This window comes from Dermacentor variabilis, chromosome 1, assembly GCF_050947875.1.
Source record: "Dermacentor variabilis isolate Ectoservices chromosome 1, ASM5094787v1, whole genome shotgun sequence".
Taxonomy (NCBI): domain Eukaryota; kingdom Metazoa; phylum Arthropoda; class Arachnida; order Ixodida; family Ixodidae; genus Dermacentor; species Dermacentor variabilis.
Genome location: NC_134568.1, coordinates 220,586,681 through 220,607,918, shown reverse-complemented (window position 1 = coordinate 220,607,918; position 21,238 = coordinate 220,586,681). Strand labels below are relative to the sequence as shown.

The 21,238-nt window shown below is 48.1% G+C and overlaps 1 protein-coding gene across 1 annotated transcript in view; it reads right to left on the bottom strand.

Moving 5' to 3' along the window:
• The window catches only part of LOC142557539 (protein singles bar-like), a 49,249-nt gene extending 28,492 nt beyond the window's left edge, over positions 1–20,757 (bottom strand). The window contains exon 1 of the mRNA XM_075669462.1: positions 20,401–20,757. Within this exon, the coding sequence (XP_075525577.1) occupies positions 20,401–20,511 (111 nt within the window). The 5' untranslated portion in view covers positions 20,512–20,757. The remainder of the gene's footprint in view (positions 1–20,400) is intronic.
• Between the last annotated feature and the right edge of the window lie 481 nt (positions 20,758–21,238).

The window sequence follows — 21,238 nt, the reverse complement described above, 5'->3', positions numbered from 1 at the left end:
ACCATCAACCCCATCCCTTAAATAAAGCCGGTTCAACATTAACCGTAACAGTTTTGTGGTGGAGGTGCGGGGTACTTCGACCAAGGCGACGGAGCTGCTGCAGCAAGTGCCACGCCGGAGCCGACGCCTCGCTCGACTGCTTCTGACACCTCGCTCGACTGCTTCCGACACCACTTGAGATCCCGATGTTCCACAGTGGCGACCAACAGCCTTCTCTGGCTGCTCCAGTGCGAACAACCGGCGCCTGGATGCATCAGATGGAGCCCCGTCCTTTCTCAGGAAAATTCGGCGAGGACGTGGAGGAATGGCTCACCCACTACAAGCGTTTGAGCAAGTACAACGGCTGGAACTCCACGGCTCAGCTCGACAATGTGGTTCTGTTCCTCACAGACACTGCGCTAGTGTGGTTCGAGAACCATGAAGATACCTTCACAACGTGGGACAGCTTCGTTACTCACCTCACAGAGTGCTTTGGAGATTCCACCACGAAAAGAAAGCGGGCGGAGCAGACATTGCTTCAGCGCGCTCAAGTCCCAGGTGAGACCTGTACTACGTACATAGAGGCGATCCTGAAGCTTTGCAAAACGGTCAATCCTCGAATGTCCGAAGAGGACAAAGTTGGACACCTTCTCAAAGGCATAGCCGAGGATGTTGACAATTATTTAATCGGAAAGGAGAGTCTCACCTCGGTCGCCGACTCATCAAGCATTGCCGCACATTTGAGGCCTTGAAGCTGCGCCGTATCACGCCAAATTTCGGCAGGTTAGCGAATGTCACAACGGTGGCAAGCGTTGACGAAAACGACAACTACAATATTCAATTTGACCTTGCGGCAACTATGAGGCAAATTGTCCGCGAAGAACTTGAACGACACACCAAAGGGGCGGATGTCGAACAGCTTGGTTGCGCTTCCAACCAACCTCAAGAACATGCATCTGCTGTGTCCGCATTGTCGGCCATGCCAGGCGTTGCAGACTGTCGAGTCGATCAGCTGCGACAGCACCGACGTACCTTTCCCGATGACATGATGCACGATCACCGAACTCATCGAGCTACCACCACGAATCGGAATTCAGAAGATCGCGTTTATTATTCGCAGCGTCCCAGGGTTGACCCCGAGGCTTACCACGTCGGTCGCGCATCGCCTGTGTGTTACAGCTGTGGCGCCTCAGGACACATTGCTCGTTTTTGTCGCCGGCGCCGACAGACAACAACATATGGCCCACCACCAACTTGGCCTAATTTTCAACCTGACAGTTATGACGACCGTTGGCCGACAGACCCTGATACTGCAAACACCACAGGCGCGCCACCCGGGAATACCTTCCGCCAATGTAGTACGAGTGGCTCGCCAGCTTCAGACCGCAGCCTGACGCGCCCAACCAGTCGCCAACGCCGTTCACCGTCACCACGGCGACGTGCTACGCCACCACCGCCGTCGAGAAACTAGCCGGCGCGGCCGATGGAGGTAAGGTCGCCGGACAGTCTGCGCCTCTGCGAAATAGTCCTCTGCCTATTATGATGGTGGAGAACAAAGTGCGCGTGTTAATTGATAGTATACCTGCAACAACATTAGTGGATACTGGTGCTACCGTTTCCGTCATGAGTGTGACTTTCAAGGAGAGGCTGGGTCGGAAAGTTACGTTCCCGTGGAATGATGGTGTGACATTTCGTGGTGTCAGTGGAGAGTGCCTAGTTACCCTTGGTATTTGTGCTGCAAGTCTTTTATTCGGAGGAGTAGATCTTAAAACAGAATTTCTCGTACTCCCGCGGTGCACTCATGATGTGATTCTCGGGATTGACTTTCTTCAGGATTGTGGTGTATCTGTTAACTGTGGCACAGGCGAAATTACTTTGAATAGCGCGCTTCTCGCCACCCTTGCCGACACATCCTTACCAGAGAAAAACTATTGTGTTGTTTCGAATGATTTGCTGCTACCGCCTTGGTCGCTGTCACGTATCTCTGTCAATGACGCTGCTGCCGATCTTTCATTGTTTGACGCGCAAGTCCAGCCACTTACGTCGAGCTGCGCAAAGAAAGATGTACTTGTACCACGCTCTCTCGTGAGAGTAGTGAATGGCGCCTCAAATTTGTGCGCTTTCAATTGTTCTTGCGTCCCTGCTGTTCTCCCGCGTGATATGAAGCTCGCTGAATTTGACGAGATTACTTACAGCTCCATTACAGTTCTAAGCGAGGAGGAGCAGTCTCATACTATAGCGATCCCCACCGAAGCATTTCTGAAGAGCAGATCCTACGGATGATCAACAAGGCGCTGCCCTCACATGAGCGCTACGCTCTCGCACAAGTTTTGTGGGCACATCTTTCTATGTTCGATTTCACACAAGGCGACAAGCAGGCTTCACTCCCGCGTTCTCATGCTCGCCACAGAATTGACACCGGATCTGCACACCCCATTCGGCAAAAGCCTTACCGCGTTTCTTCAACAGAGAGGACAGTTATTGCTGAACAGGTGAAAGACATGCTGCGGAAAAGTGTTGTTCAAGAGTCCTCTAGTCCGTGGGCAGCGCCAGTAATCTTAGTAAAGAATAAGAATGGATCGTGGCGGTTTTGCCTTTCGGATTACAGGAAACAGAATGCGGTCACCAAAAAGGATGTGTATCCGCTTCCTAGAATTGATGATGTCATCGATTGTCTACATTCCGCTGTCGACTTTTCATCACTGGATTTGCGATCAGGGTATTGGCAGATACCCATGCACCCAGACGATAAGGAGAAAACGGCCTTCGTGACACCAGACTGTCTTTATGAATTTAACGTTATGCCGTTCGGCCTTTCTAACGCGCCAGCAACATTCGAACGATTCATGGATACTATCATCCGAGGACTTAAATGGGAAATTTATTTGTGCTACCTTGACGATGTGGTGATTTTTGGCAGAACATTGAGTGAGCATAACAGCCATCTCAGTCTTGTTCTGGATTGTGTCAAACAAGCCGGCTTAATCCTAAATTCCAAGAAATGTCGTTTCGGGGAGACCGAGACGTTAGTACTTGGGTATCTGGTCGACAAAAACGGTGTGAGGCCAGATCCACGGAAGATTGAGGCAGTCAGCTCCTTCGAAGCACCGAAGTCAGTGCGGGAGTTGAGGAGTTTCTTGGGCCTGTGCTCGTATTTTCGTCGCTTCGTCCCAAGATTTGCCGACGTGGTGTACCCCCTAGCATGCCTTCTCCAAAAAGCCGCCCCTTTCAACTGGACATCGGCTTGCGACGACGCGTTCCGCCAGCTAAAATTTCTACTAACGTCAGGGCCCATATTGCGTCACTTCGATGCATCCTCACCTACGGAAGTGCACGCTGATGCCAGTGGCATCGGCATCGGTGCCGTGCTAGTGCAACGTCATCAAGGAGCTGAACACGTTGTGGCTTATGCTAGCCGCTCTTTGGCTAAGGCGGAACGCAATTACACTGTTACCGAGCAAGAATGCTTGGCAGCTGTTTTCGCTGTCTACAAATTTCGGCCCTATATCTACGGACGCCCCTTCACTATCTTTACTGACCACCACGCGTTGTGCTGGTTGGTGAATCTCCGTGATCCGAGTGGACGACTGGCACGTTGGGCTCTTCGACTGCAGGAGTACCACTTCGTTATTTCCTACAAGTCTGGGCGTCGCCACGCAGATGCGGACTGTCTCTCCCGCCTTCCTCTGACGACGACGGAGTGTGACGAAGACAATTTTGATGACTGTTTTGCTCCCATTTCTTCTACATTCCCAGACTCGATGACTTTCAAAGTAGTGCAGGAAAATGATATTAGTTTGGAACCACTATTGGTAGCCGCATCGCGTCCTGGAGCCACCGGTCGATTTTGTGTCTGTGACGGCCTGCTTTACAAAATCAATTATTCGGCTAAAGGCGCACGCTTCCTTCTGGTGGTGCCGCAGAGTCTGCGAACGGACATACTGAGTGCCATTCACGACGATGGGACCTCTGGCCATCTAGGATTCACCAGAACTTTGAACCTGACACAGGAGCGTTTTTACTGGCCCAGAATGCGGGACACAGTCAAGCACTATGTCGCCAGTTTGCGAACAATGTCAACGCTACAAGCGCCCTACGACCGCTCCGCCAGGTCTTCTCCAACCTCTGCCGCCGCCTCGCCTGCCATTTGAACAAGTGGGTATCGATCTTCCAACGACAACGGATGGGTGATCGTATGTGTCGACCATCTGACCCGTTACGCGGAAACGGCGGCCGTACCATCTTCAACAGCTGCGTCCGTTGCAACGTTTTTGCTTCGATTCATTATTCTTCGACATGGTCCCTCCCGTGTCATCATTAGCGATCGCGGTCGTCAGTTCGTTGCGGACGCCGTAGAAGAACTGCTTCGTCTCTGCAGTTCGCAGTTCCGCCATTCAACGCCTTATCACCCTCAGACAAATGGGCTTGTCGAACGTACGAACAGAACTCTAACTAACATGCTGGCCATGTACGTATCTTCCGATCACAGAGAATGGGATGACGTACTCCCCTTCATCGCCTATGCTTATAATACTGCAAAGCATGAGACGACTGATTACAGTCCTTTTTATCTCCTTTACGCACGTCCACCGCTAAGCTTCATTGACACTATACTACCGTTTGACTTTCACAGCGAGTACTCTGTTGCCAAGATGCTTTGTCTTGCCGAAGAAGCCCGGCGTATCGCTCGTCTTCGTACTGCGGCCTCGCAACACCGATCGAAAGAGCGCTATGACAGCCGACACCTGTCTGTCTCCTACACTAAAGGAGACTTTGTGTGGTTGTGGATTCCGGAACGTAAACGTGGATTATGCGAAAAGTTTTTACCCCAGCACACGGGCCCATTCATCCTTGCAGATCGCTTGAGTGACTTGACGTACGTGGTGGCACGCTTGACGTCCGCTGGTCGTCGGTCTAGCCGGACCCAGTTAGTACATGTTCCTCGTCTTAAGCGGTTTCACCCTACACTTTCCGAGTGATTTGAACTTGCCCAGCGGGCTTCGTCTGGCAACCGGGGATTGTTACGGCTTGAGCCGGGCGAGGAGAAGAGGAGGAAGACGTTAGCTGGCGCAGCCTCGGGACGCCATCTTGAAGTAACCATCAACCCCGTCCCTTAAATAAAGCCGGTTCAACATTAACCGTAACAATATTATTTATCACTACTTTGCGCGCAAAGTGTCTTCGTGTTGCGATTTCATCCATTGGAGGCTGTTAGTGTAGAATGTACTCAAATTACTGCTCCTGCAATTTCATTTGGCTGATTTACGTCGTACAGCCCTTACAAAAACTCGACACAGATTGAAATCGAACTCAGCACAGAGTTTCAAATAACATACGGTGGCCAGTTTGCCATGAAAAATCAATAAAAGAGCTTGGCACACATTCAATTAAATCAAAGCTCACTATTTTGAGCAAAGACAAAAACGTATAAATTAAAATAAGATGGGAACCTTTGTAAGCCGAAAGGGTGTCGTAGTACCAAAGAGGCCATCCGATGCCATTGTTCTAAACACTCGCCGATTTATAATAGGGAAACGTTCTTGCGTCATGTCGAAATATATTCAGCCTGCTCAGAAGCTCAGAGTACTTATATCGCCTATTTATTTATTTATTTATTTATTTATTTATTTATTTATTTATTTATTTATTTATTTATTGCTGATTCTCATATTTTTCAGAGCATCTGCAGGACAAGGGCTTCCTTCTTTGCATAGAACGGATGTAATATAGTCAAGCATCCTACGAACGTTCGCCTGGTCAGGTGTCATAAAGAAGAGTAGTCACTACACTCACCGATTAATGCGAAGGGGGAGGGGTGCGGAAGCCTGACCCTTCGAAACTATTGCGATTTCGTCACAATGAGCCCGACTAGAGTCAGAGATGTCGTTTTAAATGCGCTAGAGATGGCACATCGGCCGTGACGAGATTGCCAACGGTCTGCGTCCGTTTTGCATGGTCAACCTGGTAAAAGTCTTTGGCGTCACCAGATGTCACAAATGACTCGAAAGCAGAAAACGGGTTGTCAGTTTTTTTCTCTCTTTTCTTGCGACAGTAGCGTCTTCCTAGCTAGTGCAGTGAGTGCATTAATAAAGAAGCACGTTCAGGCTGAGAATGTTCGTTCTTTTTCTTTTTGACATCATATCAACGTTGTTTAGGTCTTCCAGAAACTTTTTACCGATATAGACATTATTATTCCCCCGAAATCAACGTTAGCGCTAGGCCCCAAATAAAAAGAATTACCAATTAAATAAATGGTTAAGAACCTGAGCGGACAAAAAAATTAAAAAATATGTGCACGCGTTGTCGCGTATTCATCAGCGTCTATGGGTTATTGATATTCCCGCAAGCTTTCCCTTCGCAAAAGTTAGTTTTCAGGCCTTAATTTTCACAATGCAACCGCGAATTCGGCAGTCGTAAAACGCCAGAAATCGAGGTTTCGCCGACCGCCATATGGGAAACTCATACCATTAGAAAAAAAGAAAATACGAGGACACCTAAGCACATCTTACGACTTTCGCATTCACAACTTCACAATTGGACATTAACGTCCTACTGAACGCTGCTGAACGGTCCTTCGAGTAATGAACTCCTCGCTGACAAGCGAGCGCGTTGAGACGCTTGGCCAATGCCTCCTAGATGGCACAAAGCCAGTGCACTTCGATTCGTGACGTCACGCTACCTTGCTCGGCTGCCATGAAATGTAATGAGGACGCCCCCGAGCAAGCTAGCCGCGGTGATTTTGACGTCACCGGTTTCGTCACGCCGGGCTTGGCAGTGCAAATTTCGGTCCAAGTAGCACGACATCAGCAGTGTGCACAGGCCTGCTATGTGGGTGGCGCTGGTTTAGCCCAGTGGGTAAGGCACTCAGCTTCTGAGCGTGGGGTCGTAGGTTTGGAACCCGCTACCACCAATGTTTTTCTTTTCAAATTTCTTTTTTTTAACATTCATTTCTTCATAGCGATTACCAAGACGCAATTGGAACGCAGGCGAGAGCACGCACGGACAAGGAACGCGCGGATAATACAGGTTTCGGAAAGCGATATTAAGGGTGTCACAACAATACTCTCTCCCATCACGTAACACCTGGCGCGCCAGCGCCCTACAAGGTGTCGGCCCCTTCTCCTGCTCTGCTCCGTCGAGGAGCGCACGTGACGTTGCGTCGCAGCCAATGGGAATTTAGGTGCCGTTTCCCTGCTACAAATGCCGGCTTTCTCGCTCAATGGGCTATTTGATGTTTTCGCATCAAAATATGAAACCCCTATCCGTTCCCACTGCAATGAGCGGGCGAGTGCATCCGCTTGCGCTCAAAAGCAACGTACAGGTTACCCTCGCATAAGAAGTTCTTGTTCGTTGCCCTAAATGTTGACCCGCGAGCGTTGGCCTTTCAGACTGAAGCCTTTCATCGACGAAGTGAAAGGCAGAGGTAAAATTAGGAAAAAGCGTCCCGACGTCGCTTCACGGCGCGACATCGCCCAACAACTCGCCGCCGTATCCGCCGCGAAGACCCCGTGGCAACAATCGCAGCAGCGGCCTTATCGACCGCGATGCCCTTTTCCCTAAAGGGAAGCACGATTCCAGGGCGTCGGCCCGTCCCAGCGAGCAACAGCAGCCGTCCGCGCTCGCCGCGCGACGAAGCCGGCGATTCGCCCAAGAAGGGCGCGGCCATCGCAATCTCGCGCGCGCGGCCACACCTGCTGTCAGCCCCGTTCCGGGACGATGTGCGTGTTTACTTTTGTGTTGCGTGTGTTTTCGCTCTTCGAAGGGGCCCGCTGCCGTTGCGTGTTGCGCGGCGCTTCTGCCTCCCTTGACCTTTCGCTCCGCTCTCAAGGACAGTGGCACGCACGTCGCATGACGCTTCCATCGAGGAACGAAGTGATGACGACGAGCGAAGCGTCATCGCGGCCGGTGGGAAGGCCGATAGGATGCGGCCGCGTGCGGCTTCTCGTCTGGGTGTCTCGTAAAGACCAACCTGCCGTGCGCTCGCGGGTGTCCGTCACTTAATTGAGGCCGTGAGCTACAATCGTGCTGTTACAGGTTGTCGGCGCGTGTGTTCCCCGTAAATGCCATCGCGGTAACATTTTGAGTGAGCACGCAGATTTTCACCTTCTCTCACATCACAGCTCCCCCCTCCCCCCCGTATAGAAGCTACACCGCACATATTTTCAAGTGTTGGTTACTTTTGCTAACACCAAAGGTCGTGTCAACCGACGTAACCATTGTGTGTACCGTGTATGGTTACTGTGCTCCACAAGAAGTGTGCGCACTCAGCGAAGGTATCCGCTACACTTAGCTTGCATGTGACGTCGCCTTACGGACACAGCTTCTCACCGCGCTGGTCCTCCAACATGGCGGCTAGGATAACGTCACTGCAAGCCGTCTATAAGGCAATTAACGCGCATTCACGATCATCGCTCAAATCTCAAAAGCGCACCAAACGTATTGTGTTTATGCTTACTTTCTCATTATGCACTTTGCAGCCGAATACCACAGCAGCGCTTAGTTCTAGTCTTGCAGAGTTACCGGGGGATCAGTGTCCTCATTTATCTCTCCTTGGCGAAAACTTGGGTGAAAATTTAAAGATAATTTTCTACAGTTATTTTCGTGACCAAATTTCGGTGCTTGCATTTACTTTTTGTCGTCCTGACGGTCGAAAACTCTGACTTACTTTCAGTGCGCTTCGAATGGTGCAAATTTATATTTAAGATCAAAATTGCACAGATAATGCTGAAAGCAATTTAACCGTACAAATAATTTAAAACAATCAGATGCAGCTATACGTTTCAACTCACGCCCGTCTAATTACTCAGAGGACGCATACTGTACTACAGCGGGAGTGAAGCTGAGGACAGGCGCTAGTAAGTAAGTATATATGTACAAGTACGAATTCGACCCGTTCTCATCTAACTTCTTGAGGCTATAAATTCAATGAGCGCACGCGGATGCTTGGCTCGCTTCCTGGAAAGTCGTAGCACTTGCGCTCTTCTGAGCAACGAAGGAACGCGTCCTTCTGGCTGCACTGAGTTGCGGGGACCTCTCCTTACGCCCTTTTCGGCTTATATCTTATCACCTGTTTATTACAAAAGAAGCTGCTTACTCAGTTGTCAAGTATGAAAACACACATGGGGGTCAGCTTGCACTAGTGAGTCACAAGAGGAAAGGACCGAAGCGGGTTTCACAGCGCGCTCGTAACGTACGGTCGAATTACTAGGCGTCACTTTTCCAGCCACCACATACATGTACGTCACAGAACAGGTCACGCCACGTATCACCAAGAAAACAAGTCGAATATGCCTGCCACGGATATTTTTCTTCGTTTAGTCAACCACGTGAATGGGTCGCAAGAGTGGAGAAAAATGCGCATATGACAACGCTCCTTCCCTCTGTCTTTCCCACTTTATCATTTTTTTTTCGTTTCAAAGTTCTATTAACAATACGCGACATGTCTGCACAGCGCAAAAGACTAGGACAGAAGAAAAGGCACAACACAGACGCTGACTTGAACTAAACTTTATTTGCGAAACCGCAAGAACTAAATACGTTAGATATGCGCAAAATGCAATAAAAACTTTTGCATGATGTCACACATCTCATGATCCCCTACTGCATCACAGCCAAATACTTGATATCGTTTTTGGTGAGGACAATAGGCGACATGCTGATGCATAGGTCACCCAGCCGCTGGATCTTTTCAGCCTCTATGATTTCACGGGTAAGCTGTTCTCGGTATTTGGAGATTACGACGCAGTTTTTTTTTTTTTCAAATTCAAGCACCCAAGGGCAGGTAATCACAAGATCACCTTGAACGGCTCCCTGACCATTGTGAAAATGCTTTTTCAATTTCTCATTTAAACATCTGCCCGTTTGACCAACGTAATTATGTCCGTAAGCCAGCAGAAACAAGTAAACCGCACCCAGTGCGCATGCTCCAAAACGCCTCCCATGGGTAGTGTTGCAAATATTTCGTCGCGTGGACTGAGCATTTACATGCCTGCAGAGCATTGATAATTTTTCCGGAGCAGAAACAACAACTTTAACATCTATGGCGCTATAACGTAAAACTATTCCAAACTTTTCTATTTCAATTATGCAATCAGGCTTCCACGATTGGTGAAAAACTTTTTTGAAACAACCCCACTTCGCCTCTCTGTCCCGCGACGTCACGAAAACCGCGATAGCTTTCCATCTGATATGACTTGTACACACTGATTATGCATGATTGGACTGAACAAAAGAAAAATAGTTATGTCAGATTCGACGCCTTTTCGCCGTTAGACCTCGGCTATTGGTCAAACGTTTTAGGGCTGCAGCCGCTTCACCTGCCTGTCACGCGACGTCCCAAAACCGCGAAAACTAACCCCGTCAATGTGACGTGTACGCGTTAAAGATGCATTAATAGGCCGAACAAAACTGAATTTTCTTCTGAATAGCCGCAGGCTGCCCCATCCTGAAAGGAATAAAAGATGGCTGCCGCCGATCGCTCAGGCACTGGCTACTCGCACCTGCCGGAGAGCATGGATAACTTCTTGCGTGGCCGTGTAACGTTTTCGAGCACTTTCGGCACGTTTACACCTTTGTTCTGCCAACTCCCCTTTGCTGAGGATCCATTTCAGCGTCATTCGTAAGCTTCCGTTACATGCCGCCGCGATTTTCGACCAGCCACCGCAAGCCAAGTCTCAGGGAAGGCGGACCAATCGCAGACGCCGGCACCACCTCTTTCATCCGGTTATCGACTTTCAGTGCGGTGGCTCGGCCCCATCGAATCCATCTCCACTTGAGCGTGCTCCTCACTTTTTGTCAGCCAATTAGATAAGATAAGCCGCTCAGTGTAGACTCGCTCAGATTCGTTTTTCACGCAACCAAAAGTGACCTCCTATTAACGAGGACAGCGTTTGATTGGTCTGTTCAGACAACCCTGCTGGTGACCACCCGATGCTTGCGTCGGCGGTTACGCAAATTTGACGTCAGGAGAATGGAATAAAAATATATTGGAATAGTTTTACGTTATAGGGCCCCTAGTTTATTGCCTATCTTCTTCAAGCTGTGCGACATTTGTGCAAGTATACGATAGCACCGTGACTCGCTTGTTGTCTCTGGCAGCGCAGTCTGCTGGTGCCTCGTCTACAAGCTTGATTTTCTTTAATATATTTTCTGCTACTGAAACTAACCGAAGCTTGGGGTTACCTAGCACATGTCAGATGCGAGGCCTGCGTAATGAGACTGTGCGCTAAAGAGTGGAAGCAAGCCTTATTTAGGGCATTTGTGAAGCAAATAGTTACAATGCCCCGTTTAACCAGCTTGGAATGGGCCGACGGATAAAGACAAAAGTGGCTTGTTCCCGCGGGGTTCATACATCCAGCACATGTGACCTCTAGAGATACTAAGTCGGAAATCTAAAAACGTTAACGAGGCATCCACCGGTATAGTTCATGCGTCTGGATAAGTGGCGACAAACACTGGTTCAATTGGCAAAGTACATCTGAAACAGCAGGCTCAAAATCTTGACCTTCACAAGCACGAAATAACAAAAAGCCATCCAAAAACCGGAAAACATTTACAACCACTGTGCTATCAAGGCAGCTAGCAAGAAGTCGGTCATGGTAAGCAAGAAAAATGTCACCCCATTTCCCGCTGTGATGCGATAGGGGTTTCTGATATCTGTGACATCATGCAAAAGTGTGTATTACTTCTTGCACATGTTTAACGTATTAAGTTCTGGAGGTTTCGCAAATAAAGCTTTGTTGAAGTCAGCGCCAGTGTTGTGTCCTTTCTTCTTTTCCCAGTCTTTTGCGCTGTGCAGACATGTCGATATGGAATGACCAACTCGTCCAAGCTTCCACTTTATCAAACACGCGGCTGCACGGTACGTGTACAAGTTCAACAACGCGTAAAATAGATATACACTAATTCTGTAAAACGCAAAAGTAATCAAGGAAGCCACGAATTATACTGGCACTCCTCCAGTGCCGGCCGTTTCAATTCATTGCAATATTATCCGCCACGGTGGCTCAGTGGCCGTGGAGTTCTGCTGCTGCCAGCACGAGGTCGCGCGTTTGATTCCCGGTCGCGACGGCCGAAATTAGATGGGAGCGGAATGGAAATTTTTTGTTATGTTTTGTTTTAATTTAGTTCGTCTCAATATTCCATTTCCCGCTTCTGTTGCGCCAGAACATCTGCTCTTTTTTCACGGACGGTAAAAACCATCACTGGCAGTGTTTTTTAGTGAGGCGGCGTAAAGCACATTAACAAGCCATTTACCGAGAAAAGCAACAGAGAGAGACAGGGAGAGAGAGAGAGCTGTGTGGTCAAGTCTGACTGGCCGTGCATAGTGGATGTTGCACGAGCTAGATTGATCCGCACTATGCAAAGGACTTGCAAACGACGAGAGAAGGGAAAACACGACGGAACCACATGACAAATGCACAGCGCAGATGAAAAGCGTTTCGTGGCCCCTTGAGCGTCTCCGACGTTCGAACAGGGACCACAGCGCGGGTTCGAACGACAGTGAGAGCGGGGGACTGCGATGGGCGCGCGGGCACCCCGAGACCGACTTTCGCTGTAGCCGCGCCCAACGAGTCGCGCGCGGGACCCTCGGCGGCAAGGGGCCCACGCGCGAGCCGGCGCCGCCAAGCGTGGACGGGCCACGCGTGGGATGCGCGGGCGGCGGCTGCGCTGTGCATCCGCGCCAGCCGCCGTCCGCGATTTCCGTTCCCACACGCTTTAGCCTCGAACTTTCTATATGCACGGAGGGAAGGAACGCCGCTTGCGTCAGAGTTGAGCTGTGCTACGTATACGTGCCGCAGGCCTTGCAACGACCAGCTGAACCTGTCGCCTCGCTCGGCCGCTGCGGACCAACCATCTAACGAAATGATTCCAACACGAGGAAGTTACGTACGGTAGTTATACGGTGTCCGCCGGCACGGTGCTACCCGACTATTTTTTTTTTCCCCGAGCAACTCTCACTCACTCGCTGCCAAGCAACCGCCTCCTCTATGGCGCGCCTTATTCGCATGTAGAGCCAGGAGAGGTCGATGGGTAAAACTACTGGTGCCTACGCATGGTGACCCAGACTAGGGGAGCGGGTGCGCGACGCGAACACCGCGAACAGAAATCAACCGATCAATCAATCGATCAATCAGTCTATCATACTCCAAAATAACAGCATGTAGAAAACAGGGTAAATACAACAAAAACAAGGTCGGCCATATGACATAATAATAATAATAATAATAATAATAATAATAATAATAATAATAATAATAATAATAATAATAATAATAATAATATAGCCGTAATAGCGGTCAACAGCCAGGTAACGAAATGTGAAATGTGGACCTGCCAATATTCGCAGTCTGCAAAGCATTATACAGAGTGCATTTGCATTGAGCAGCACAGGCAAGCACAAACGCATAATGGCAGACAACGCGGGCAGGAGTCCTGCACAAGAAGCTTCTTCCGAGACGCCGTAGTCGATCGCTGTTCCCAACGGACAGGCATCGCGCATGTGTTGCCTGTATGCTGTATCGATCGGGTCGCGAGGAAAGAGCGAGCGACGCGATATCAGCCTGTGTTCCCTCCTTCGACGACGGATCGCCGCCTGCCCGCAACGAGCCACGCTATATATCTGGAATACAAGGAGTTTGACCCCGCAGTGCGACTGATGGCGCTGTCGCGTCAACTCCAGCCCTTCGGAATGGCACTATACAGGATCCAGCCCTTCGGAATGGCACTATACAGGACTTCGGGGATGCCGTCGCGACATACTTTGCGACACCGTATTGTCAAAAATAATTGAAAGAAGAAATTTGAAGACGTTATTCCAAATCTTGAGCGCATACAAAATGAGAACGAGAAGAAACACTTACAGCCTCGATGTTCGCACATCTTTGCGGTATAACAAAACCGGGTAGAAGGTTTAACGTCCCAAAGCTGCACAGTGAATCACGAAGGGTAAAACCATGCTAAAAGACATACCGAAAAGAATACAAGTACAAATCCGCCGCGTCTCTCACAATTTATGAAGAAACAATGGACCAAAAATCGCATAAATTATTTGAACAACTAGAGTTATGCAAGATAGTGTTGATAAGATGACAATGCGTAAGCCACGAGAACTCATAACACAAAAAAAAAGTATGCGAAGTTGAGAGACAACACTCATTTGCCGTCCCCATTTTTCCCATGCGTGCGTATTTTCTTGTGCTACAGATCACGAACTCGACCAGTATTCTATTACTGTTTAGCCACGCAAACTTTATTAGTGTCAAGCCAGGATACGGGCTGCCCCTGCCGGGCTCCGATCACCCGAGCTCATTTATCTTGCGGCCTTTAGGCCGTGGCTGGTACCACCGTGCCTTTGCGTCAGACGGGCCACCTACAGTGCAATGCCCGACTTCAGCCCAATAGCTGTGTGCGAGTTGTTTGCGAGCCGCTGCTAAAGTTAACTGCAGATGACACTATCGTTGACACCATTGCTGTCACTGTTTCGCATTTTTGAGGATACCGTGGTTCTATTATTACCCGCCGCGTTAGCTATAGTGGCTATGGCGCCGCTCAGCTCGAGGTCACAGGTTCGATCTATACCGCGGCGGCCACATTTCGATGGGGTCAAAACGCAAAAAAAAAAAAAAAGCGCTCGTGTACTTAAATTTAGGTGCACATTTAAGAAACCCAAGGGCTGTCAAAATTAATCCGGAGTCGTCCACTACGGCGTGCTTCCTAGTCAGACGGGGTTTTGGCACGTAAAACCCTACAATTTAAATTTTAATTCAGTTATTAGTACCAAGCTATGCGAGACGCTTTCTGGAATAAGCATATTGTTAGGAATGCAGAATATCGTGATTGCAGAGCACAGACGCCGCCATAGCTGTAGGTTTCTATTAATCGAACGCAGAAAAAGAACGACTAACTTTTTGGAAGACTACGTCGAAGGCTGGGGTGCTACAACGTAAAGCTATTCCAAAGTTTTCTATTCCAATTCTGTAATCAGCCCTCCGCGATTGCTGAAGCAATTTTCGGGCCACCCCCACTTCGCCTGTCTGTTACGCAATGTCACAAAGCCGAAAAAACTCACCGCGTGGAAGTGGCCTGCACGCGTTCAATACGCACTATTATGCCGAACAAAACTGAATTGTTTGTGATAACCGGCGACCGCCGTTTCGAAAGGAACAGAAGACGGCTGCCCGCCGATCGCTGTGTCACTGGCTGCTCGGAGCTGCCGGAAAGCGTCAATTTAGTTGCGCATAATAAACTTTTTGCCTGGCAGTATAACGTTATCGAGCGCTCTCGGCACATATACATCACTTTTCCAACTATTCTTTGCTAAAGATCCGTTGTCAAGCATTTTAACCTTCCTTTGCACGCCGCCGCCATTTTCGACCAGCGCAACCTAAGTAAGGGGAAATGGACCAATCGCAAACGCCGGCAACACCCTGCAGCGCTCATCCGGTTGTCTACTTTCAGTGTGCTGGCTCACAACGCTGCACGTTATATATATATATATATATATATATATATATATATATATATATATATATATATATATATATATATATATATATATATTCAAATCATAAGCCGACAAACAATGACACCACGAAGGACAGCATGCATAGGGGAAATTGCAATTTTTTAAGAAATTAATGAAATGATAAAAAAATGTAACTAATGTGTATGAAAAAGCAGCTGGCCGCAGGTGGCATACGAACCCCCGTCTTCACGTTACCCCTGCGATTCCTTTGCCGGTTGGGCTACCGCGGCGCTGTTTTCCGATCCACTTTCTGGGGTATACCCATGTCTGTCTGCTAGAACTAACCACTTAGATTGTTAGGCAGCGCCACCACTATCTTCTCTCTCTCTCTCTCTCTCGCCACCACTCACGATCCTGGCAGTGCGTGTAAAACGTTCTATCTACCGTTGGCGTCATGCAGTACGTGATCTTTTAGAGTGGAGGCAACTGGTGAATAAACCCACACATGCTACCTGAAGGCATCAAAGCTGCCGGATTCGAGACCTTTGCTGTGTAATGAACGAGAAGAAAGGAAACTGATAAAGAAAGCCAACAAACAATGAAACGAAGGACAGCATAGGGGTAATTATTTGTAGTTCTTAATTGAACTACAAATATTTATCATTTCTTTAATTCAATTAAGAACTGCAAACAATTACAAGATACAGAGGCGAGAGATTCATCCCCTAACTGGCGGAGAAACGCATTCTTCCGGGAAGCTTTCTTTGACAAAATCACGTGGAACACCGATGTCTTTCCTGGCAGATTTTAGGAACGAATACCTCGAAGTAGGCAGTAGGACTGCTACCGACTGGACATGCCTTGAGCGCTGACCGCCGCAAACTGAATGTCAAAGTAATTAAAGTAGGTTAATAAGAATTTTTTAAAAGTAATTATAGCAAAGTTTATTATGTACACTGGCACGAATAATGCGTCGCGGAAAATTTAATCATATTTAACGCTATGCTGCACTGTTTTTAAGGATTACTTGAAGTATTCGCTCAACCAAAGTAATACACAGGGTGCCCCAACTATCATGCACCGAGAAATAAAAAATATGCGAATTCCACGTAGCTGGACAGAATCAAGGTAATGTTTTTTGCCGTCGCTTGGAGATACTCAGATTATATATTTAATTCCGCTTAATTGCATAATTAGTCTTAATGAATTAATCAACTCCTCAAGTATTAAACTACACGAAAAGTGTCTATGAGAAAATTGTAGAGCGACATGAAAAACTGCCGATACAGCTTTCTGTTCCTCAATACGTGCTACATAAAAGCGTTTTTCTGAGCTTGAAAGAAGCCTGCGAATGCACGCAAAGTGCCTCGAGCGGCCAGTCGCGCGGCAATTTTTACGCGTATTCGACGGCTTCTTTCAGGCTCGGAAAAACACGTTTATGTAGCACGTATTAAGTAACAGAAAGCTGTATCGGCAGTTTTTCATGGCACTCTACAATTTTCTCATTGACCCTTTTCATCTAATTACAATATTTAAGAAGTGTATTAACTAATTAAGGCTAATGATCTAATTAGGCGGAATGGAAAAAAGATCAGAGTATCTCCAAGCGACGGCAAACAAAATTACCCTGTTCTGTCCAGCTACGTGGCATTTGCATATGTTTAAATCTTGGTTCATGATAGTTGGGACACCCTGTATATATGTAAGGTTTTTCACGTGACACATTAGGTTTTGATTATTGCTGATAAAATGCATCGGTATCTTCATCAACTTGAAACACGCTGATAAGATCATCGTCCGGCGCCACCATTTTAGTGTTTTTTAGAGAACAAATGCTAAAATTAAATTAGATTCTGGCGTCATACGGGTCAAGTTAGCCACAAGTTGATTTTGGAGGCACTCCGTAGTGGGAAATTTTGAAATAATTTTTACCACCTGAGGTGCTTATACGTGCTTCTAAATCGAACTACGAGAGAATTTTGCATTTCGCCCCCCCCCCCTAGAAATTTGCATTTCGCCCCATCGCACGCGCGGCCACGAGCTCAGCAAGTCAATGCCATATTCACTGGGCTACCGCGGCGGACAGACCAAATATTCCGTTATTTCTTCACTAGTGCAATAGAAATCTTACGGAAGGCACTTAAGAGGAAGCTTTAGCTCGCGTGCTCCTATACAAATACATGTAAAATGAAAGTTCGTTTTTCTCGGCAACCGCTGCACCAAATCTGGCGAGGTTTGTTGCATTTAAAGGAAAAACTTAAAATATAGTGACTGTTGGTTTCGAATTTTTGAGTTAGGTCGTCAATTATTTATTAAAAATTGGCAAAAATTGAAAATTTTCGGAAAATGAAACTATCAAGTTTACAACTCTGTAACTCAACAACGAAAAACGATAATACAATTCTGTGAATTGCATCTAATAGTACATCTAAAGCGGTCAAAATTGATATGTTACACATGAATATAAAAAATGTAGTAATATGGAAATACAGATTTTGCAGAACCCTTGTAACCAAAGTAACAAATTCACGTAAGAAGTAAAATGACATATCGAATTTGTCCGCTTTGAATGATCTAATGGATGCCGTTACAGAACCGCGATATTTTTCTTGATGCATAGCTATGAATTTGGAAACTGCGTGCTTCTATTTTTTTCCAAACTGTCGAATTTTTGAAAATCTTTTAAAGTAAATTCAGGATCTAAATCGAAATTTCGCTTCCAACAGTCATTAGAATCTAACATTCTCTCTCAAATGCAACAAATTTCATTAAAATCGGCACAGGGGTTCTCTCAGAAAAACATTTTTGCGTTTTACATGTATTTGAATAGGCCGCGTCAGAGTTGGGCCCGAAATTCAGCAAACGATCATTTTGTCACCACCTCCCATAATGTTACCATGCGATTGGAATAAACGCACTTGAACCGGTTTTATGGCAGTCACTGGACTATGTAACAATAATGATAATATGTCAGATGTCACATTTTAACCCCCGCGAAACCATGAAAGTATTGAGAAACTATGTAGTACAAGGCTTGGTAAAACATCTAAACGGCTGGCCTATTTTCTTTAAAACTTCGCTTTCCGTCGGGTGCGCTGGTCCACATCGCCAAAAGAGCGCTCCCCCACGTTTTACACATATTCTGGGACACTCATCCTAGCTGCATGCTGTGTCTTACGTTTATCGTCCACAGAATATTCATGGAACGATTTCACATCCGTCTGCACGTCTGTATTGACTGCTTCTCGTTTCTGTATATTTCCTTCAAGGACAAAAGAAAAAAAGGACAAAAATAAAGAAATTGTTCCTAAGTCGCAGACACCCTAGCCACTTGAAGAGTCAGCGTTGAGAAACATCGCTCTCTTATCTACTCCGTCGGGGCTCGACCCCTATCATGGGTATCCGGTCTCGCTCAAAAAAGGAAATGACGTAACTCTGAAGCAGAAACCGCGACGAAAATAAGCCAACGCCTACGAAACTATTGCAAAACATGGCACGCCCACCACCAGTGCACAAGATGGCAGCTAGTTCCCTCTTTCCAAAGAACAATTGCGGCGAGTTGCCTTATTTGGCTAATTAGGCCCATTTAGAAGGCGTACATTATAGTAGCTGATATAGTTAAGATAAAGTAATGGCACTCGATGTCCAACCTTTCGTTTCAATCAACCGCCATTACAGCTATCAGCCTGCTTGGAATCGTGAACACATGCCCGTTATGTATACATGAAAGTAAAGAAAACAGTTGTTTGAGCCGGCACACAGCTGTTTCCTTAACGCGGCTCTCTCAGTGACGTAAAAGTAACCGCGATTTTGTTTTTCCTGCGCTATGCGTCATACCCTCATCAAAACACCGGCAACGCGCCTATCATGCTGGAATGCCATAAAGCACGAGCCGGCGAGCGCGCCACAAAATGAGTGGCCGTATAAGGACAGCACTGCTCCCGCATATAAACAGATAACGCTTACCTTCTCCAACGGCCTGCTGGAGATGATAAAAGCAGTTATGCGTGAACAACTACGAAAGATGACCCCGTTGCCACCCCCTCAGTGATTACAATTAAGCGAGCGCTAAAAGGACGATAAGTCACGGTTCAAACAGCAAGCGTGTCTCTTTGACTGTGTTTCTCCCTCCGTCCTTTCGGCGCTGTCACCGCCAAAGCCCTGATTTGACTATCCCTAACCGGGATTGAGATCATACGACAGCGCTTGCCGCTGCACATTTGTAGAAAATAAGCGCGAGGTGCAATAGGAATGCAAGTGTTGCACTGAATTCAAGCTGAACCGCGAAGCTCCCCGTGCAACGAGCTCAAACTGCCACCGGGGAGCCAGTACTTCTTTCTGACAAGCCTATGGGCGCGCTGCCAGTTTAGGACCCGGGAGCATCGCGAATCAATTGCATCTGTCCGAAAGCCTGCGCGCTCCACTTTTCGTCTGCTAAAAATGGAAGCAGACGAGCGGCCGCTCCGTTGCGTCTGACGCTTCGCTTGACCTTTTCTGTGCCACCATGCCGCGCCCAGTATACTACAACTCACGGCGATCTAATTTGCCACAGTGGGCTCACTGCATTGCAGATGCGCAGAGTTCAGTAGCACCAGACCTAACGGATAAATGTCGACATGCAGACCCGCTTTGACAAGCACGCAGAACTCAGAACCACGCCCCGACACGTGACCACTGTTCTTCCCGCGCAATTGGTTTCGGATTTCATATCGCTTAACGTTTACCTGTTTACCGAGCACCGTTCCTACAGCTTTCGCTGTTTACGCATATTTTGGTAACTACACGGTGCCGCGGTTAAAGCGAAAGAAATGTCCTGAATTCCCTACTTAAGCAAGTCATAGCGACGTTTCGTCCGAATGTATTTCACTTTGGTTTCAGCGTTCACGTACAAAGTGAAATGTTTCGGCACCTTGATATTTGAGCGATCATATGCTTGAGCGGTGACCAACACTCACTGTTTCGAGGACCTTGAGGGCTCCCTGGATATTACAGGCGTAACCCGTGTTGATCACCATCGGCGAGCTGCCTGTGGTCGTCACTCTCGTCACCGTCACAGTGTGCGACATCTTGATTGAAAGACGTGAAAACTGGGCGACCTCGCTTTAAAATGGAAAGCTGATGGGCTAGCAGCGTTGCGCGGACCTCAGGCGAAGTAGCGTATCGGTGCTGCCTGCGATTCAGCCTCGGTTCGAAATTCTCACAAGTGCGATTTTAGCCTCTAGAGACGGTCTGTCGCTCCCAGAAAACTGCGCGCCGGCCGGCGACTGGTTACCCTGCGTGCTCTCCGGAGGCTCTCCTCGAGTTTCTTTTTCTTTTTTTCCTGCGCGCGCGTGCGTTTCCGAGCGCTCTGGGACACTCCTCCTCAGGTTTTCCTTTCTCTCTCTTTTTTTTTTCATATCACCGCTGTAGTTTCTGAACGCAGCGAGCGTTTCCGCGCGCCTGTGTGGCCCTCTCTGGGCAGAACGAGATACCGCCCACGCAGGGGCGAAACCGCATCGGCAAACCAGGCCGCAGACTCGCGCTGCAATTGCTAGATGGCCCCACTTTGTTCTTCCGCGATCGTGCGTCCCGTCTCGGTGTGACTCACGACGCGAACAGCCGGCGCGGTCCGCCGCGTTACGTCACCGACCACAGCCCAGCGACAACGACACTAGCGGCACTTGCGACACACCTGTGCATGCCAGCGGGAAATGCACGAGGCGCGCAGGCGTCCGCACTCTTCCGTAGGAATGCGTGCGCCATCGCTGGCGCAGCTGCAGCCGGCTTTGCGCAGCATGAAGGCGCGAGAGAGAT